At 44.7% G+C, this 21,503-nt stretch overlaps 1 protein-coding gene across 2 annotated transcripts in view; it reads right to left on the bottom strand.

Annotated features, from left to right (window-relative positions):
* Positions 1-21,503, bottom strand: part of ADAMTS10 (ADAM metallopeptidase with thrombospondin type 1 motif 10) — a 78,879-nt gene that overhangs the window by 44,655 nt on the left and 12,721 nt on the right. For both annotated transcript variants that reach the window (XM_081958314.1, XM_081958315.1), the window contains exons 4-9: positions 18,845-19,004; positions 15,419-15,636; positions 13,171-13,254; positions 9,384-9,529; positions 2,856-2,899; positions 1,076-1,181 (exon numbers count right to left, since the gene is read on the bottom strand). In XM_081958314.1, the coding sequence (XP_081814440.1) occupies positions 1,076-1,181; positions 2,856-2,899; positions 9,384-9,529; positions 13,171-13,254; positions 15,419-15,636; positions 18,845-19,004 (758 nt within the window). The remainder of the gene's footprint in view (positions 1-1,075; positions 1,182-2,855; positions 2,900-9,383; positions 9,530-13,170; positions 13,255-15,418; positions 15,637-18,844; positions 19,005-21,503) is intronic.

Here is a 21,503-nt window from a genome sequence, read left to right as displayed (position 1 = left end):
TTGCCATAAAAACAGATAGAGAGAGCGGGCGGGCGGGCCAAAAGAGCCACCATACCAGTACGCTCTCAGCTGCTTGGTGAACTGGTTGTTGGAAGGCATCATTAGGCAGAGAACCGGTTGTTAAATTATTTGAATCCCACCACTGGATGGATTAATCCCACCATTAAATGGCTGGTATAAATGTGTGCGGTTGCCCAGGTGGAGGGGTAAGGGGTTATTGTTTTTATTTTTTATTATTATTTTTATTTAGTTTTTTCTTTTGTGTTATTATGTCCTTGTAAGCTGCCTTGAGTCGCCATGTGTTTCTGTTTGTGTTGCTCCCCTCTGGGAGGAGGTTTCAAAGTATTTCTAGCAGGACGACCCAATTCTGTTAACAGCTTTGTTCCCTAGGCCATCTGTCTGGTAAACTCACAAGATTCGCATTTCTCGTCATGAACATGTACACATCTGAACTAGACTGTGGTGTTTATATATTATACGTATAGATGTAGGTATATGAATAATTTTGTATCTATCTGCCTGCCTGCCTGCCTGCCTGCCTGCCTGCCTGCCTACTACCTACCTACGGTACCTACCTCTTTCCTGTCTGTCTGTCTGTCTGTCTGTCTGTCTATTATCTATCTATCTATCATCTATCTATCTATCTATCTATCTATCATCTATCTATCTATCTATCTATCTATCTATCATCTATCTATCTATCTATCTATCTATCTATCTATCTATCATCTATCATCTATCTATCTATCATCTATCTATCTATCATCTATCTATCTATCTATCTATCTATCTATCTATCATCTATCTATCTATCTATCTATCTATCTATCTATCTATCTATCTATCTATCTATCATCTATCTATGTTTACGTAGTGTATATAAGAGGTGATGACCCTTTGAGAGCTGTATGCAACTAAATTTCATTTTAATGCATGCCGATTAGTGTACATTCAACGTGACATTAAGGCTATTCTAAGTCTAAGTTCTAATACAAATCTTCTAAATAAGTAAATAAATTAGGAGCATGAACGTTGCTTGCATATGCCACAAGCGGAATGATGGCAGTAGACTTACGTGTGGCCTATCTCGTGAGCAATGGTGAAAGCTGTGGCCAAGCCGAGGTCTTCATTGATGCTGCAGCTCCTTTCACGTTCACACATCCCACCCACAGGGGCCAATCCTGGGAAAGGGAAAAGATTACTGTGGGGAGCAGAAGCGAAGCCTACCCACTGTGTGGCTATAGCCCACTTCCCAATTCAGTTTTTTGATTTTAAAATGTTGATTAATTAGCTCATCTGCTAGAGCAGGAGTGGGAACTACGCCCCCTCCCCCTTTAGGATCTGTGGACTTCAACTCCCAGAATTCCTGAGCCAGTATTAAAGCCAAGTTAATAGGCATCACCTTAAAAACAACAATACATTTTCCATATTATTAATTATATCAAGGCCAGGGGTGAAATCCAGCATGTTCTGACAGGTTCTGGAGAACCGGTAGCGGAAATTATGAGTAGTTCGGAGAAGGGGCAAATGCCACCTCTGGCTGGCCCCAGAAGGGGGTGGGAATGGAGATTTTGCAGTATCCTTCCCCTGCCACGCCCACCAAGCCACGCCCACCAAGCCACACCACGCCCACAAAACCGGTAGTAAAATTTTTTTGAATTTCACCACTGATCAAAGCTATTACATTGCTGCCCTCCAGGCCCCCTACTTGAGAGTCAGTTACAAATTTCATCTACCTCAAGTTGCCACAACGGACAATCCCAGTTCACTATTTGAAACTTTTTGAGAGACTGAAAGGTCTCATTCAGCCATTCTTTGCAAGCAATGAGTGAATGGTTCTACAAATGCATTTAACTACAACTCCCAGAACTCTTAGCCAATGATGTTACATATTGAGACTGGAGCAATAGGCTCCACCAAGATCCTCCATTCCGGCCGGGAAAATACTCAAGAGCCGATTGGCTGAGCCGCCTGACTGCTGCCTATAAAAGGGCTAGCTGTCAGACAGGCCAGTCTGGATTTGTAAATAGTTGTTTAATAAAGAGCTGTTGTTTGTCATTGAAGCCTGAGTCCTGTCTCATCCATTCACCCTAGCCAACAAATGTGGCCGTGCATACTTCTCCTTAGGCCATGCTACTACCGGTGCTATATATAAACCTACTCCCAGGCCAACTGTATCCGTAAAAGAAACCAGAATTAAAGATATCACTAAAAGGAAGACCAGGTTACCACCTAATCGGTTGAATTCACCCCAAGATGCTATAAAACCAGATAAGCAAAATGTAATTGCCTTACCCATATAACGGGCTTACAAATACAACTTCAGGTAGTCCTTGACTTACGACCAGAATGGACCTGGTAAAGTGACTGCTGCAGTCATTAATCAAATAGTGCAGTCATTAAGTAAACCCATTGTCTGCTATTGGGCATGCTCTACTAAAGTCATGCTCTACTTATTTCTATTGGATTGGGTAAAGACACAGGGTGAAAATGATGCAATTTATATGCCTGATGATCCAACTTTTCATAACAACATCCTGAGGCACCTATTGTCATGTTGACAGCAGTATTTGTCTCCAAACCTGGCAACTTTAAAACCTGTGAACTTCAACTTCCAGTATTCCCCTGCGAGCATGTCCCGCTAAGGAATTCTGGGAGTTGAAGTCCACAAGTCTTAAAGTTGCAAAGTGTGGAGACCCCCTGTGATAGATAAACCCCATTTTGGCCTATGGTAGTTACTGAGTTGTATAATCCCAGCCCGAGTAAAGTTTTTCCACTTCAAAAAAGTCAGCATAAAAAAATTACTGTAGGCTATAACGATAAAGCGTTTGATGGCATGTTTTTTTTTTACCTACCTAAAGTTCCACAGGGTTTGTTTTTGTAAATGCAAATATCGTATCTAGAAGGAGGGGAAGAGAGAAGAAACAAAAGAAAAATGCCATATTAGATCAGATTCCATTGCACTGATCAAGCTAGCTGTGGTTTCTGCAGGATTATTGCCCGGAAAATAATCACCAAATGAAGAATCTATGGAAATACCATAGAGTGGGTGGGGTACATAAGGCTAAATTTTGACGCCAATATTTGCCTTTTCATCAGTGGGCATGTTTACAACCATCTCCTGGAAATAATGTTTGAATAAAATAAAATGGGCCCTGCAATTCACCTTCGAAAGCCAGATGGATAACTTTGGGCCAGTCACTCTCTCTCTCTCTCTCTCTGAGCCCAACCCACCTCACAGGGTTGTTGTTGGGAAAACAGGAGGAGGAAAGAATATTTGGCATGTTTGCCACCTGGAGCTATTCATTAAAATAATAAAGGCAGGATATAAATAATTCAATACGAATAAATTGGCCCGCTGAGAGGGATGAAAGGAATTTGATTTTAATTGTTGGCAACCACTCATCATTATGTTAAGAGCCCTGCTGAGTCTGACCAAGGGTCCATCAAATTCAATTTCCCAACTTCTTTGGTGACTAGGGGGAGAAAAACAAGCAGACCACTAAAGCAAAAGATTTCCCTAGCAAAGGTAGCCCTCAATTTTCAATCACAATTGGGAACTGAATTTCCACTGATAAGCAAGGTGTTTGATTTTACAAACGTTTTCCCCCGTGGTTAAGTGAATCACTGCAGTTGCTATGAATCACACGGTCATTAAGTGAAAATCCCCCGTTGATTTTGCTTGTTGGAAGCTGGCTGGGAACATTGCAAATGTTGATCGTAAGATACTGGGGCACTGCAACCATCGTAAACGCACTTCGGTTGCCAAGCAGCCAAATTTTGATCACATTGTTGTGAGACGGACAGTGAGGAGGTTGGGGAGGAGCATGGGCCAGTCCTGGAGTCTGGGGAAGGCTGTCGAGGGCTCTGCGTTGGAGGCAGAGATAGGGCCAAGGCAGTTTGGCAGTTCTCAGCTGCCTTCAGAGCTAGAGAGCAGTGAGGCAGAGGAACAACTGGAGCCTGTTCTCAGTGTGTGCATGTGCAGAGCTACCAGAAGAAAAGAACAACTAAGACTTGGGAGACTTGGGAGAAAAGCCACAGGTGGACGGTGAATGGCTCCTCCCAAAGGAAATAAGAGGAGCGAAAGGGGGGTGGGCTTTTGCAGGAAACAATTCGTTCGTATTCATTCATTCGTTTCAGGAGTGTGAAGATCTGTCCGTGAATCTCAGAGACTCTGTGCCCAGTCTTTCCTTGCACAGCACCTCATTTGGCAAATATTTACATGGCAGCTTCCCAAGCTAGATAAGGTCTGTGGTCATAACTTCACCTTCGAAAGACTGTTTGCCAGGCCTTTGCTAAATGTGAACGAGAGGAATTCACATTCGTTTAATAAAAGGGGTTTTGTTGGGACCAGGAATCTGCTTCGTGCTTTTTGGGGAAGCCTAGGTCAGAACATACGTGACCGCAGGCATGCTGTGACAATTGTAAGCATGAGGACTGGTTGTAGATCACTTTTTTTCAGTGCTGTTATGACTTTGAAAAGTCGCTAAATGAATGCTGCCAAGTCAAGGACTCCCTGTGCTTTGCTAAACTGCTTGTTAGAGGCACAGGATTGAAAACGGGGTCTTGGAGAGTTATGGGTTGCCTGGGAATTTGATAAAGTTGAGTTATTTGATAATAACTTGAACTTAAGGCTTCCCTCTCTGCTCAGTTAAGAATCTCCACCCCTCTGAACATCAGCAAAAAAAAAAAGTCCTTTCTTTTAGGTCAGGGGTGTCCAAAGTTGGGAACTTTAAGACTTGTGGACTTCAACTCCCAGAATTCCCCAGCCAGCCTGGCTGGGGAATTCTGGGAGTTGAAGTCCACAAGTCTTAAAGTTCCCAACTTTGGACACCTCTGCTTTAGGTGACCATTTAAACTTACAACAATACTGAAAAAAAGTGGCTTATGGCCATTTGTCCAACTTATGACCATTGCAGCATCCCGATGGTCACAGGATCAAGACTCAGACCCTTGGCAACTGATTTGTATTTATGACGGCTGCAGTGTCCAAGGGTCGTGTGATCACCTTTTGCGACCTTCTGACAAGCAAAGTCAGTGGAGACCCAAAGGTGCATTTTTTTCAAAAGGCAACTGGACTTTCTGGTTTCTCTTTGAAGACGTTTCGCTTCTCATCCAAGAAGCTTCTTCAGCTCTGACTGGAGGGTGGGGAACGGAAGGATTTATACTCCTTGCAGACAGCTGGTCATTTGCATCCTTTTAGAGAGTCATTGAGGCCAGTTGGAGATTTATCTGTGTCCTCAGGGTCACCTGAGTGGTGCAAATGGGTGTGGAACAGTGGTGGAATATGACCGGTATGCCCCGGTACGGGTGTACTGGTGCCTGCTGAAAGTACCAGGTACCGTTCCGGTACGGTGCTCTGGAGGGCCCACCCGCCTGCGCTACTTACCGGTATTTGAGCTGATCAGGGCTTTCGCGCATGGAGCGTAGGGCGCCTGTGCGACGGTCCGTCGAGCAGCTGAAGCATTGCGGAGTGTCGTGGGCGGTAAGTATGCCCTGGATAGCTGAGAATCTCCGTAGACATTTAAAGTCAGCGGAGAAGCCGTCTTCAATTAACAACTAATTAACAATTAATTTAACAACTGCAATGGTTCACTTAACAACTGTGGCAAGAAAGATTGTAAAATGGGGCAAAATTCACTGAGCAACTGCCTCGCTTAGCAACAGAAACATTGGGATCCAATGTGGTCGTAAGTCAGTCACTATCCGTACTGGCATGAAAGTTGCTGTCTTTATATTGCTGATTTCTCTCCAGCCTCAACTGCCTCTTTTCTTAAGTCATTGCCAGTCCCCTGATTTTCCTCCAAAGTAACGGGGAAGATGTTTTAACAGATTTTACATATCCTGAGACTGACAATGTAGGAGGAAAAGGGGGAAAACACTTCAGCCAAGGATGACTTAAGCCTGTCTTACTCATGGGGTAGGGATGAGAGGAAGCCATTGTTATGGGGCTACCACATGTTTATGCCTTGGTTATGGGCAAGAAGGAAAAGACCCTAAGTTTCTGTTGAAGATCGAACATAGTCAGACATGAGATGGTGTCTCTGGAATACCCAACAGAAGCAAGGAAATTGTGAATACATTGTTCTCTCTTGCGCTGAGCCAAACAGAGAGGGAGAAACTGGCAGCCATGTTTTTAAAGACAGAAATTGTACCCAAATAACTGCAAAAGTAGACGTACTATGCCAAAACTTGTTTGATTTTAACATTTTCATTCACTGGAAGGGTAAAGAATTGCCACCAAATTGTTCTGTTCATCTGTTTGCTTTTTCCCCAACATGAGATTCAGGTGAGTTTTCACTTTTTTTTCCAAATTTGAAATTCATTACTTCTTATTTAATTTCATTATGTTTTTTTTTAAAAGTCTGGTTGAAAATTCGTAGGTATTAACCAGAGGTGGATTTCAAATCCTGGCGCTACCAGTTCACTCGTGCTCACGCACACACAGAAGTATCTGGGTGGATGGGAGGAGCTGCCCGCCACCACCGCTACCGGTTCGGCCAATCCATGAGCAGCCCACCTCTGGTGTTAAATATGTATGTGCATTTCTCCAAAACAGATCTCCCGTATGCCTCTTTGTACACTGTTCTGAAAAGAACACCATGTGGCAAACTTCAAAAAGGCAGATTCTATTTCAGTTCATGTAATATTTTGGGAAATTCAAATTAAACAGGTTCCCTCTGAAAGCCACCTGAGCAATTGTTATCCAACTGACCACTGCAACATCGTGGTGATCATGCATCCTTGTAATTGCCTATAAATCCTTGCAAGCAACACGGTCAAACTTAGCGTTAATAGCTGTCGCTCCAGACATTGGCTCTTCCTTTTTCCTGAAACTTCACTTCATTTGATACGGCTGCAAAAAAATGGCTTCCAAATTTTGTGTGCAATTTTCTGCCAACCTAGCTGTTCGAAAGCACGTAAAAATGCAAGGAGAAAAATAGGGACCACCTTTGGTGGGAAGGTAACAGCGTTCCGTGCGCCTTCGGCGTTTAGTCATGCCGGCCACATGACCACGGAGACGTCTTCGGACAGCGCTGGCTCTTCAGCTTTGAAACTGAGATGAGCACCGTCCCCCTAGAGCCAGGAACGACTAGCACCTATGTGCGAGGGGAATCTTTACGTTTAATTTTGTGTGGGTTACAAATGGGATATGAATATGGACAGATGGGCTAAACCTTAATTTTGTAAGTTTCCTCCTGGTTCATCTCTTACTGACATGTGTGTCTTTTGCAAAAACCAAACCAATGAACTCTTTTACCCTTCGAGAAAAAAAACAAAAACCCACCCAAAACTCCAAAGCACAGCAGGATGTTATCTGGAGATGCGGAATTTATGAGACACAGAGAAGTTTTACAAGGCATTTCGTTCTTCGTCCAAGGTTTGGCTGTGTAAATATGCCCCAGAGACTCGGTGGGAAGACTCATAAGCAATTGCTCAAGCAGTTGTGTTGAAAGACAAGACTTTCCATGTTAGCATATTTCTCTTCCCTTTCTTATCGTGCACATCAAGAATGAAGGGAGACAAAAGAGATAATTCCCCAGAAATACGTCGTTCCCCAGAGAAACAGTGGTTATCTTGGAGGATTTCAGAGCTGAGTCAGGCAAAGTAGTAGTGTTCCAGCAAATAGAAAGAAAGAAATATGAAGGTTTTATTTCATAAAAGTAAACTACAAGGATAGGAAGAAACTGCATTTCAACAGAAGCACCACAGATAGTCCTTGATTATGACCGAAATTGGGACAAGGACTTCTGTTGCTAAGCAAGCTAGCCATTAAATGTAAAAAAGATGTGGAGACTCTAGAAAGAGTGCAGAGAAGAGCAACAAAGAGGATTAGGGGACTGGAGACTAAACCATATGAAGAATGGTTGCAGGAACTGGGTATGTCTAGCTTAAGAGAAAGAAGGACTAGGGGAGACATGATACCAGTGTTCCAATATCTCAGGGGTTTCCACAAAGAAGAGGGAGTCAAACTATTCTCCAAGGCACCTGAGGGTAGGACAAGAAGCAATGGGTGGAAACTAATCAAGGAGAGAAGCAACTTAGAACTGAGGAGAAATTTCCTGACAGTTAGAACAATTAATCAGTGGAACAGAAGTTGCCTCCAGAAGTTGTGAATGCCCCAACACTGGAAGTCTTTAAGAAGATGTTGGATAGCCATTTGTCTGGAACGGTATAGGGTTTCCTGCCTAGGCAGGGGGTTGGACTAGAAGACCTCCAAGGTCCCTTCCAACTCTACTATTGTATTGTATTGTATTGCATTGTATTGTATTAAGGGAATTGTGCCTGATTTTATGACCTTTTTTTTTTGCTGCGGCAAATTACTGCGGTTGTTAAGTGAATCATGCAATTGTTAAGCAAATCCTGGTTCCCTCATTAACTTCTCTTGTCTGAAACCGGCTGGGAACATTGCAAATGGGGATCACGTAACTTCAGGATGCTGCAACCGCTGTGAATACATTTTGGTTGCCAAGCACCCAAATTCTGATCATGCAACCAGGCAGTGGCGGCAATGGTTATAGCAATAGCAACAGAACTTAGACTTATTGGTATATTACTGCTTCATAATGCTTTATAGCCCCCTCTAAGCAGCTTACAGAGTCAGCATATTTCCCAACAATTTCACCATGGCCAAGACTGCCTACCAACTAGAAGTCAATGGCCAGTGGGCGTTCAAAAAAGATGGCAAGGTATCATCAACAAAGATTTGCAGGCCATGGGTCTGCACCCTGGAGCGGACCGTGCAAAGTGGTGTTCAATTATCAGAAAAGCAGACCCTGCATCTTTGGGAATACACTAGGAAGAAGAAGAAGAAGGAAGAGGAGGAGGAGGAGGAGAAAAAGAGGAGGAGGAAGAAGGAGGAGGAGGAGAAGAAGGAGAAGGAGGAGAAGAAAAAGAAGAAAAAGAAGAAGGAGAAGAAGGTGAAGGAGGAGGAGGAGAAGGAAGAGGAGAAGAAAAAGAAGAGGAAGAAGAAGGAGAAGAAGGCGAAGAAGGAGGAGGAGGAGGAGAAGAAGAAGAAGAGGAAGAAGAAGAAGGAAGAGGAGGAGGAGGAGGAGGAGGAGGAGGAGGAGGAGGAGGAGGAGGAGGAAGAATCTGGGTCCTCATTTTACTGACTTCAGAAGGATGGAAGGCTGAGTCCACCTTGAGCCGGTGAGAATCGAACTGCCAAACTGCTTGCAGCCGGCAGTCAGAAGAAGTAGCCCTGCAGTACTACATTCTAACCACTGCGCCACCACAGCTTTAAATGCAAGGACTGTTTTTCATCATCATCATCATAACTTCAAATGGTCACTAAACAAATGGCCATAACTCAAGGGCTGTCTGTGATGGCTTTTCATCTCCATCCACTCCAACCCTACCTCCCCCGAAGTTAAGAGGCTTACCTGGTGATCAAAACCGCAGTGTCGTGGTTAGCGATGCCGTTGTCAGGAATGGCGTTCCCATCACTGCTGAGGCTCACAATAGCCTTCTGCCACTTGCAGAAGCTGTCGAGGGACTTCCCAGCATGATGGCTGATTTCCAGGGATGGCTGGAGAAGGCAACAGGTCAGTCTTAACATGAATGATGTTATGAGGAGCTAGTCCGCTCATTGATGATCTTTGGAGAACAGTAAAGGAGAAAAGTTGTAGCTCAGGATTGTCATGAGTTGTCCTTGGCAGGGGTGAAATCCAGCAAGTTCTGACAGGTTCTGGAGAACCGGTGGCAGAAAGGTTGAGTAGTTTGGAGAACTGGCAAATGCCACCTCTGGCTGGCTTCAGAGTGGGGTGGGAATGGAGATATTGCAGTATCCTTCCCCTGCCATGCCCACTAAGCCACACCCACCAAGCCACATCATGCCCACAAAGCAGTGACGTGCGGTGAGGTTTATGGCTGGTGAGGCACTGATGTCATCAAATGATCATCATGAAGGGAGGACTGTGACAACTTTGATCTTTGCAAGCGTGCAAGCAAAATACCCCAGGATCACGATGGCAGGGACAGCAACTCCTTCCACTGGGCTGCGGAGAAGAGCCACGCTGTGCAGGAGGCTCCTCAGCGCTAGCCTCAGATCAACACGAGCCGCGGTCCCCTTCATGTTGGCTCAGGAAGGAGGTGATTGGGACCGCGTGTGCAGGAGGCTCCTCAGCACTAACCTCAGATCAGCGCGAGCCGCGGTCCCATTCCTCTCCTTCCTGAGCCAACATGAAGGGGACCGTGGCTCGCGCTGATCTGAGGCTAGCGCTGAGGAGCCTCCTGCACAGCGTGGCTCTTCTCCGCAGCGCAGCGGAAGGAGTTGCTGTCCCCGCCACCGTGATCCTGGGGTATTTTGCTTGCATGCTTGCAAAGATCAAAGTTGTCACAGTCCTCCCTTTTTAGAGGCTTTTTTAAGCCTCACCTCAGCACTCACCTTTTCCCTTTTACATTTTTTTTCTTTTCAAGATGAGAGCGGTGAGGCTCTGCCTCCCTTGCCTCCCCTGACTGCACATCACTGCCACAAAGCCACGCCCACAGAACCGGTAGTAAAAGAAATTAGAATTTCACCACTGGTCCTTGATGCTCTCTGAGCCTGGTTGTCTTCTTCCAGACGTTTCATTACCCAAACTAAGTAACATCATCAGTGCTAGTGATGATAGCTCTGATGATACCCTGGTCCCCCAAAAATAAGACCTCCCAGGATAATAAGCCCAATCGGGCTTTTGAGCGCATGCGCTAAAATAAGCTCTCCCCTGAAAATAAGCCCTCCCTGAAAATATTGCAACACAGAGGCAGCCATGAAGTGACCACGCTCTCTGCCTCCTGCACCTCAAAAATAATAAGACCTCCCTGAAAATAAGGCCAAGCACTTATTTTTTTTGGGGGGGGGGGTCAAAAGAAAATAAGGCCCTGTCTTATTTTGGGGGGAAACATGCTATTTCCTAACTGGATAATGAAATGTCTGCAAGAAAACCACCAAGCTAAGAGTACCAACCAAGGACCCAATTCAATTTTTGGAGGACTTTCCTTGGCATCTTTGTCTGTTTTGGAACATAAGACAGGGCCCCCTTTGCAACTAGCTTTTGTTCTTGGAACTCCCTTCATGTTGACAATCTCCTCCCCCTCCCATATGCCTATATTCCCTCCTCATCCTTTCCCACATTATTTGGAGTAATTTCCAATTTTACAGAAAGGTTTTTCTGGAGAATAATTTCCTGCATTGGAGAGGAAATTAGGAACCTCCTTGTTCCTTTAAGAATCTTTGGCCTGCCACACTCTCTCTTCTAGCTTCATCTTTAGTATGCATATTCATTAAAGGGGGGGGGGGGATACCAATGGGTAGAATGTGTTGTTTTCAAAATAAAAAATTCCTTTCTAGAAGCTCAAGGTTATTCTTTGTCTCCGCACCTTGGCACCCGACCGGAACAAGCGGGGTGGAGATGACAGCGTGGAAGAAGAAGATTGGAGCATGTGATGGATTAGTGCAGGGGTGTCCAAACTTGGGAACTTTAAGACTTGTGGACTTCAACTCCCAGAATTCCCCAGCCAGCATGGCTGGCTGGGGAATTCTGGGAGTTGAAGTCCACAAGTCTTAAAGTTCCCAAGTTTGGACACCCCTGGATTAGTGGGTGTGGGGACAAGATCATGAACTTTCAACTGGGTGGGAATCCTAAGTAACTTCCAGAATAGGGATTCCACAGATGTACCAACATGTCTGACTTATTAAATTGGAACTTTAAGGAAAGTTTTGCTTTGGACTCTGATTTAATTCTGCATGACACTTGGAACGCTGACACTCCTCCTTTTCTATTAGGATCTCAAGTTTTATAAGTGTCCTGAAAAAGCACCTTTGGGGCAACCATGACTCGGATGACTGAGAATCTCTACAAACTTTTAGTTATACTATTTGGGATGAACACCTTTGAAATTGGGGTGGGGGGGGGGGGAGAGTAGGAATGGATTTCCAGAGGAAAAACTGCAGACTATAGGAACTAAGAGCACCACAGATAAACCTCCGAAGGCTTCTTCTAAAAGGATGCAAATGACCAGCTGTCTGCAAGGAATATAAATCTTTCCATTCCCCACCATCCTATCAGAGCTGAAGAAGCTTCTTGGATAAGCGAAGCGTCTTCAAAAGAAAAAAACAAAGCAGTCCAGTTGACTCCTGAAAAAGCACCTTTGGAACAACCATCACCTGGATGAATGAGACTCTCTATAGACAATGGGCGGTGAAAACATTTTTCATATATCATTAGATTGCTTTGTGCCTCTGGTCCATCTCTCCAAGAATTAGCTTTGGGATGGGTGATGATTCTTCACAGTCTATTATGATCAGATGTGATATTCAGCCGGTTCTGGCCAGTTCCGGGGAACTGGTAGCAGAAATTTTGAGTAGATTGGAGAACTGGCAAATACCACCTCTGGCTGGCCCGCCCCCATCTATTCGCTGCCTTCGGAGACCCAGCTAATCAGCTGGGTCTTCTTTTGTTGCCCTGCACAGGAGAACGGAGCTGGAAAGCAGGTTGGTGGGATGGGGAGAGAATGGGAATGGGGATTTTGCAGTATTCTTCCCCTGGAGTGGGGAGGGAATGGGAATTTTGCAGTATTCTTCCCCTGTCACGCCCAAGCCACACCCACCAAGCCACACCCACCAAGCCACACCCACAGAACCAATGGTAACATCCCACCACTGATTATGATCTTCCCAAATATTCCAAGCTTGGTGTTGGAGAAAACTCTTGAGAGTCCCTTGTATTGCAAGGAGATCAAATCAATCAATCCCAAAGGAAACCAACCGTGACCGTCCTTTGGAAGGACAGATACTGAAGGTGAAGCTCAGATACTTTGGCCACCAGATGGGAAGAGAGGATTCATTGGAAACGACTCTGATGTTGGGAAAGATGGAAGGCAAAAGGAGCAGGGGACAGAAGAGAAGGAGATGGTTAGACAGTGTCATTGATGCAATGGACATGAATTTGGGCAACTCCAGGAGACCGTGGAGGACAATGGGGCCTGGCATGCTATGGCCCATGGGGTCAGACACAACTGAACAACTACAAAATAGTCTTTCATTCCTAATGCTGAATGGATGCTCTGCCTGTAGTACAGTGACTGAATGTTACTTTGTAGTATGCCTAGTCTTTATGAAAACACTGTATAGATATATTTTTAAAATAATCTATTCCCCTTCCTTCCTTTGGGAAATTCCCTCCTTACCTGGTCCTCTGTCAGCAGGATAAGGCGGGTTACCAGAATGTTCACGATATTGCCCAAACTTGAGTCCTGGAAAAGTTTAGCAACCTGACCTCCAGGAAACAAGGAAACACCAGTGTTAAAAAGAAGATGGATTCAACATCATGACTGATCAGAAATGGCATCCTTTGCAGGAGTGGCAGAATACGGAAGAACTTTTCAAGCTAAAATGAGAGGGTAGATCAACGATGGCTAACCTTTTTGTCATCGCGTGCCGAAAGTGCCCGCCCGCACCCATAATGCAATGGGTGCGCGCGCCCCTGTGCTCCCCCCTGCCCCCTGTGTTCGCGTGTGTGTCTCCCGCATGTGCCCCATCCCCCGCGTATGTACGGCAGAGCCCGAAAATCAGTTGGCCGGCGGGAGGCCCATGCACATTCGCAGTGGAGCTGGGTGAGAGTTTGCGTGCCTGCAGAGAGGGCTCTGTGTGCCACCTGTTTGCCATCACAGGGGTAGAAGAATAAGGCATATTCAAAGGAGATTCTGTGGTTCACCATATTTCACTTCCGCCTATCTGCTCTCCTACTCAGAAGACTCTTCATAAAAGTCAGTCTTCTGTCTCTATCATCAAGCACCACCAATAGATTTCACTGTCCTGGACATTATCCTCTTTCTTCTGAACTTGGCTATGAAAGCCATGGTGGAGCATTGGTTAGAATGCAGCATTGCAAGCTAACTCTGCCCAATGCCAGGAGTTCGAGTCTGACTGACTCAAGGTTGACTCAATCTTCCAACCTTCCAAAGTCAGTGAAATGAGGACCCAGATTATTGGGGGCAATATTCTGGCTCTCTAAACCACTTAGAGAGGGTTGTAAAGCATCGTGAAGCGGTATATACAGTAAGTCTAAATGCTATTGTTATTGCTAAGAAGATCTGAGACAGTACTGGAGACTTGAAAACCTTCAGCTGCATACAGAATGAATGTGAGAAGCCTTCATAATGAGCATTTTTGTCATTGTTTTGCCTTTTGAAGATCTTTGGCATGTAACAGAGGTGACTTGCTACCGGTTCGCACCGGTTCAGGTGAAACAGTAGTGGAAATTGGAACAGGGGTGCCAAATTGGTAGGGGTGGCAAGCTGGCCATGCCCCCAAACTGGTTCTCCGGTCCCCACTGCTATTGCCGGCTTGTTTTTTAGTCATTTTTTCATGTTCTGTGCATGGGCAGAACAATTCACAGTCAACTGTGCACATGTATGCAGCAAACCAGTAGCAACCCACCCCTGGCATCTAACTACCAAAATTCCAACCTAGGTGGGGAATTTGGGAAGCTGTAGTCCAAACATACCCAAACAATACTAAGTTGGGAAGCCTGGTAAAAAGAAAATGTGGAAATAAACATCCACCAATGAAGCAGCCAGGGATTAGTCAGCTACGGGAGCAGAAAATTATGGTAATACAAGTAGTCCTCTACTTCAGTGGTGGATTATGGCCGGTATGCCCTGGTACAGGCGTACTGGTGCCTGCTGGGACTACCAGCACCACCGTTCCGGTACGGTGCTCCTGAGGCACCACCCGCCCGCCCACCGTCCTTACCTGTATTTGACCCAACCAGGCCATTTGCGCATGTGCAAGGTGTTTACGGCACCTGCACAATGCTCCGCCGAGCAGATGGAGCATCGCAGGCGGTAGGTACGCATGCGCATGCAGCGCACATGCACATGGTGGATGTCCGGCCCCAACACAGCGTACTGGTTGCGACGGGATCCGGAACCCACCACTGCTCTACTTACAGTCTTTCGTTCAGTGACTGTTCAAAGTTGCAACAGCATTTTAAAAAAGTGACTTATGAATTCACTTAACAAGTGTCTTGCTTTGCAACAGAAATGCTGGGCTCAATTGTGGTCATAATTCAAGGACTACCCATTGTATGTGATGGTAAGGGATGAGCGAGTGACCTTGGGAGACAAACCTACACCTAAGTTCCGGTGCCTTTCTCCCCCTTTGGAACTGAACCAGAGGTGGGTTCCTACCGGTTTGGACCGCTTCAGCTGAACGGTAGTGGTATGCCAGAATGGGTTGCAGAACTGGCAGCAACTCAGGCTGGCCACGCGTGGCCAGCCTGAGTTGCTGCCAGTTCTGCAACCCATTCTGGCATACCACTACCGGTCATCGCCACCACCATCTTTTTTTGGAGTGGGTCCTTCTCCTGTCTCCCAAGGACCTTCCCACGTAGCATCAGATGGTGGAATAAAAGGTCTTGGTTATAATACTTACAATATTCATGATCGCCAGGATGTATTCTTCTATGTCTCGCCGGCCATGGTAGCCCACCATCATCTTATCAGCCACCACAAGAGTCTCCACGTAACGCTCAGTGCTGACTGACCTCTTCAGAGGCAGTTGTCCCCTTTGAGAAAAGTTGGCCAGGCTCTTCAAAGGGGAGGGTTTCAGTGTCCGTGACCACCAGGGTCTACCTTTCCAGGGCTTCTCATCTGCAGGGAAACAGCAATGAAGTTTTAGATATCCTCTTCTTCCTCCCCAATTGGACCACCCCAATACTTCGCAAAGCAAAAACCAATGGACTTCTTATGCCTAGAATGTGTTCTTCCAAAGGAACACATTCAACAAATTCAACGATAAACCATCATGGTGGCTTGGTTTTAGATTAATGCCCAGAGGAATCCTACAAAAGGAACTTCCTCTTTCCACTCAGTATAACTACGGGCACCCATTACAGCAGGGGTGTCCAAACTTGGCAACTTTAAGACTTGTGGACTTCAACTCCCAGAATTGAAGTTTCTGGGAGTTGAAGTCCACAATTCTTAAAGTTGCCAAGTTTGGACACCCCTGACCTAAAAGAAAGGACTTTTTTTTTTGCTGATGTTTAGAGGGGTGGAGATTCTTAACTGAGCAGAGAGGGAAGCCTTAAGTTCAAGTTTTATCAAATTCCCAGGCAACATATAACTCTCCAAGACCCCATTTTCAATCCTGTGCCTCTAACAAGCAGTTTAGCAAAGCACATGGAGTCCTTGATTTGGCAGCATTCATTTAGCGACTTTTCAAAGTCATAACAGCACTGAAAAAAGTGATTTACAACCAGTCCTCATGCTTACAATTGTCACAGCATGCCTGCGGTCACGTATGTTCTGACCTAGGCTTCCCCAAAAAGCACGAAGCAGATTCCTGGTCCCGACAAAACCCCTTTTATTAAACGAATGTGAATTCCTCTCGTTCACATTCAGCAAAGGCCTGGCAAACAGTCTTTCAAAGGTGAAGTTATGACCACAGACCTTATCTAGCTTGGAAAGCTGCCATGTAAATATTTTCCAAATGAGGTGCTGTGCAAGGAAGGACTTGGCACAGAGTCTCTGAGATTCACAGACAGATCTTCACACTCCTGGAACGAACGAATGAATACGAACGAATTGTTTCCTGCAAAAGCCTACCCCCTTTCGCTCCTCTTTTAGAGCTGGCTGGGGAATTCTGGGAGTTGAAGTCCACAAGTCTTAAAGTTGCCAAGTTTGGACACCCCTGCATTACAGTATGGTTCAAATTATTGGACGGGTTGATATCATTCGACAAAGGAAATGAAAACAGTTGGATCAAATGGATTTCAAAGGTTTTTTAAAATGTTTGGGTTTCTCTTCGGATCTTCAGGGCTGTCACATTTAGTGCACAGGCGTGCTGTGGAAAAATGGGAGGGGGGGTTGCATGGAGTAGACAGAGATATATAGCCACAACTAAGGGTGGGATTCAAAAATTTGAGCAACCGATTCTCTGCCCAGTTGCTGGGTGGGCGTGGCTTACTCCGCCTCCTGTATCATGGAGGGGGGGAGTTTTCACCCTCCCCAGGCTCTGGAGGGTTTTCTCGAGCCTCTGGGAGGGCGGAAATGGCCACCCCTGGGCTCTGCAGGCTGGGAACGGGTCAATTTCCAGACTTCCGGAGCTTCTAGGAGGCCTGTTTTTTGCCCTCCCAGAGCCTCTGCACGGATCCTACGCTTACCTAGCATCCAAAACGGGCCACGTGGAGATTCCTGGGAGGGGCGGTATGGGGTGGGCGGGGCCAGCCAGTCCTTGCAACTACCGGTTCAGCAAACCAGATGTAAAATTAGCATCTGGTTCACCCAAACCAGTCCGAACCAGCTGAATCCCACTCCTGGCGACAACAATACTCTTTCCTCTGGGAATCAAGGATGTTCAGCCTGCCCCTGGAAAGGCGTGACTGGGAAACATCTCCAGTTGGGATGTTGGATTGATTGGACCATGTGATGGACATGTGGGTGCAGGGGAAGGGACTTTGACTTTCCTGTGGATGGGGAAAACCTGGGAGACTTTCAGATTTGGGTTTTCCAGATGTGCCAATATGACATCTTTAATAAAATGGAACTTTGAGGGAATGCCTGCCTCGGAGTCTTATTCAGTTGTGGGTGTTACTTGGAACCCTGACACGGACTTCCTCTGGCCGATCTGGATTAGCCATTGTTTTTCAGAAAGAGGCACGCATGTTGGATTTTGCATGAAACATCAACAGTAAAACCAAATCTGGAATGGAAGGAGGCGAGGCGGTGTTTGATGGTAAGGACCTGAATGCAAAGCGCCCATTTCTTGTTCCAAGATTACATTTGTCCAGTAGTTCTTGTTTTCCAAGAAACAAATTGGAAACAGATTTTCCCTCTTTTTCAGCCGGGGAATATAACGCAGTATCAATACACAAAGGGTAAGCTTGGCAGCTTTAATGTAAAAAAAAAACATCAGACACCCAAGGTCAGCTGGCTCGCTCTCCTCTCCTCCTTCCGGAAACTGGGAATCTAATCCCATGAATTCCAGCATCACAATTTAGAGAGGTGGTATGTGTCTCTTTCCCGTCTCCCTGGCCGCATGTCAAATCCACAACTACATCCTCAAACCAAATGTCTGCTGGAGTAAAACATTTTTAAACTAGCTGGATGGCTTTTAAAGTTTCTGCCTTAATGTTATTGACATTTGTGGTGTCTCCTACATTTAATCTAATCCAGCCTATTAACTACCCTGAATTTAATGCAAAGGGGAAAAAAATGAGTGTGGCTTTGTGGTTGCCAATAGGAACTTGAATAAAACTCTTACATGTTGATAATAACCTTCTGTTGCTCCCAGCCTTCCTCACTTTGCATAATTTTTGTGTGCTTTGCTAATCATAGGAAGGGTAGAAAATATAAGAATGTTCCAAGAACTGCCCCCACCCCACCCGCCCTTAAGTCTTAGTTCTCTCTCTACATAATTTCAGATAATAAGCATCCAAATCAGAGATGGTATTCAGCCAGTTCTGACAGGTTCTGGAGAACAGGTAGCAGAAATTTTGAGTAGTTCGGAGAACCGGCAAATAGGCTGGCCGCGCCCCTGCTGCCTCCCAGCTGATCTTCTTTTGTTCCCCTGAACAGGAGAACGGAGCTGGAAAGCAGGTTAGTGGGGTGGGGAGGGAATGGAGATTTTGCAGTATCCTTCCATTGCCACGCTCACCAAGCTATGCCACACCCACAAAGCCACGCCCATAGAACCAGTAGTAAAAAAAAATTGAATCCCACCACTGATCCAAGTATCCTTTAAAGCACTTTTTTAAAAAAAAGAATGAGGGCTAGAAACGCATTTATTCTAAATATAAAAATATAATAGAAATCCCAATAAGACATTTCTTCATCAAATGCAGTTAAACAGAGCTCCTACCTAACACGCCACAAGCTGTGTCCATATGTGGGTGCTGGAGAGACGATCGTTTGTAAATCACATGAGGGCTTCCTTCTCTTCCTTGTTCCTCACTGATATTGACCCCAAGCGCCAGGGGTTCAATAAAATACTCATCATCCTCTGCTATTATCACACCATGCTGGAAGAAAGAGAGGGAGGAAACTGCATGTTTGCATTCGATAAAAAGAACACAATTAATATCTATGGAGATTCTCAGTCATCCAATTCATGGCTGTCCCAAAGGTGCTTTTTCAAGAGGCAACTGGACTTCCTTTGTTTTGCTTTTTTCCTTGAAGGGGTTTCGCTTCTCATCCAAGAAGCTTCTTCAGTTCTGAGTGAAGAACTGGCTCTTAGAACTGAAGAAGCTTCTTGAATGAGAAGTGAAACCTCTTCAAGGAAAAAACAAAGAAAGTGTAGTTGCCTCTTTTAAAAAAAAAAACACCTTTGGGACAAAACAATTAATAGGTTCAGTCTGATGTGTCTGTTCTGCCACTTTCTTTAAGTGGGGTGATTTCCAGACTTGGTTATTTTTTAGATCAATGTCTTGCCTGCTCAGGGCAGGATATGAATCTATGTAACACTCCCTTCAGGGATGTGGTGGCTCAGTGGCTAAAATGCTGAGCTTGTCGATCAGAAAGGTCGGCAATTCGAATCCCTAGTGCAACCTAACAGAGTGAGTTCAGAGTGAGTAAGTTTGATCATGTGATAATGGAGGTGCTGTAATTATATTAGGTGTGCGGATTGGTCATAACAGTCACTTTTTAAGTGCTACTGTTAACTTTGAGTCACTAAACAAATGGATATAAGTCAAGGACGGACTGTACTGTCAAGAGCTCTTATATATCAAAGGCTCTTATACACATTATACACTTAATGAAGTGTTAATACCGCTTTATAAAATGCCTTGGTAAGGCCACACTTGGAATACTGCATTCAGTTTTGGTCGCCACAATGTAGAAAAGATGTGGAGACTCTAGAAAGAGTGCAGAGAAGAGCAACAAAGATGATTAGGGACTGGATGCTAAAACATATGAAGAATGGTTGCAGGAACTGGGTATGTTTAATGAAAAGAAGGACTAGGGGAGACATGATAGCAGTCTTCCAATATCTCAGGGGTTGCCACAAAGAAGAGGGAGTCAAACTATTCTCCAAAGCACCTGAGAGTAGAACAAGAAGCAATGGGTGGAAACTAATCAAGGAGAGAAGCAACTTAGAACTGAGGAGAAATTTCCTGACAGTTTGAACAATTAACCAGTGGAACAGAAATTGCCTCCAGAAGTTGTGAATGCCCCAACACTGAAAGTCTTTAAGAAGATGCTGGATAGCCATTTGTCTGAAACGGTATAGGGTTTCCTGCCTAGGCAGGGGGTTGGACTAGAAGACCTCCAAGGTCCCTTCCAACTCTGCTATTGTATTGTATTGTACATTCCTTAACGAATATCTGTAGCTCTGGTTTAATTTGAGATAATTGCAGAACAACAAGAAGAAGTATAGAAGAATAATAAGGAGACTCCCTCGGAACAAGAAATGATAAATAAGATACTGACGTGCGCAGAGATGGACAGACTGACTCTAGAGCTCAAAGACAAGGGTAGGACGGAATATCACGAAATTTGGGAGAAATGATACTGATAGTTAGAAATGAGGGGAAAAGGCCAGGACAGAAAAACACAGACAAGTTAAAAATTGGAAAATATGGTATTAAGAATGTGTGGTAGGTAGGAATTGAATATGTATTTATATGATTAGTAATTATATAAAAGAAAGGATCAACGGACAGGTAATCTGACTGACTACGTGCATCTATGTAATGGATATAAAATGTAATTGTGGTAAGATCTAATCACTGTATGGAAACGTTTATGCCAGAAATGTCGCACTATGTCCAATGTTTTTTAATGTTTATTTAATAAAAAAAAACTTTTTAAATAAAAAAAGAAGTGTAAGAGAATAGCAGAGGTGTTATTTTCCTTCTAGAAGCAGTTCTTAAGGGGAAGGGGAAATATAATTAGGATAGATTAGCGAAGGTAAGGGAATAAGAAATGATACCAAATTATATTTGGGTTTGCGGAAATACCATCCCAAGAAAATATAAACTGAGATTTGAAAGAGACACCTACAACAACCAAAAAAGAAAAAGGAAGAGAGGAGACGAGAGGAAGAAGAGGGGAGGAAGATAGAGGTAAGGAGAGGAAGATGGAAGGGAGAAGGAGAGAGGGTAGGAAGGGGAAGAGGAAGAGAGGAGTAGGGGAGAGGTAAGGGAAGAAGGAAGGGAAAGGAGAGGAGGAAGGAAGGAAGTAGAGAAGGGAGGGAGGGAGAAAAGAAAGGGAAAACAAGGTGAGGTGTCAAAACAGACGAGGGATGGTAAACAAAGCTACCCAAAAGGTATGTTATAACCCTGTAAATGGAACGACAAATGTATAAGAACAACGAATGTAAAAAAGAATAATAACTATGTGAATGTAGACCTATAATTGTATATAGAGAACAAAAAAAAACTTCATAAAAAAAAGCAAAAATAATAGAAGCAGTTCTTAGGAAATTTAGCAAATTTAAAGAGCGGTTAATCTTTTGAAACCCCGCAGCTTCTGCCAACCTCACCACAACAAGCCCTGAACCGCTCTTGTGTGCCTGCAGC

Source organism: Natrix helvetica (assembly GCF_964273705.1).
Source record: "Natrix helvetica genome assembly, chromosome: 1".
Taxonomy (NCBI): domain Eukaryota; kingdom Metazoa; phylum Chordata; class Lepidosauria; order Squamata; family Natricidae; genus Natrix; species Natrix helvetica.
The sequence above is the reverse complement of the archived record's forward strand: the minus strand, read 5'-3'. Positions and strand labels throughout refer to the sequence as shown.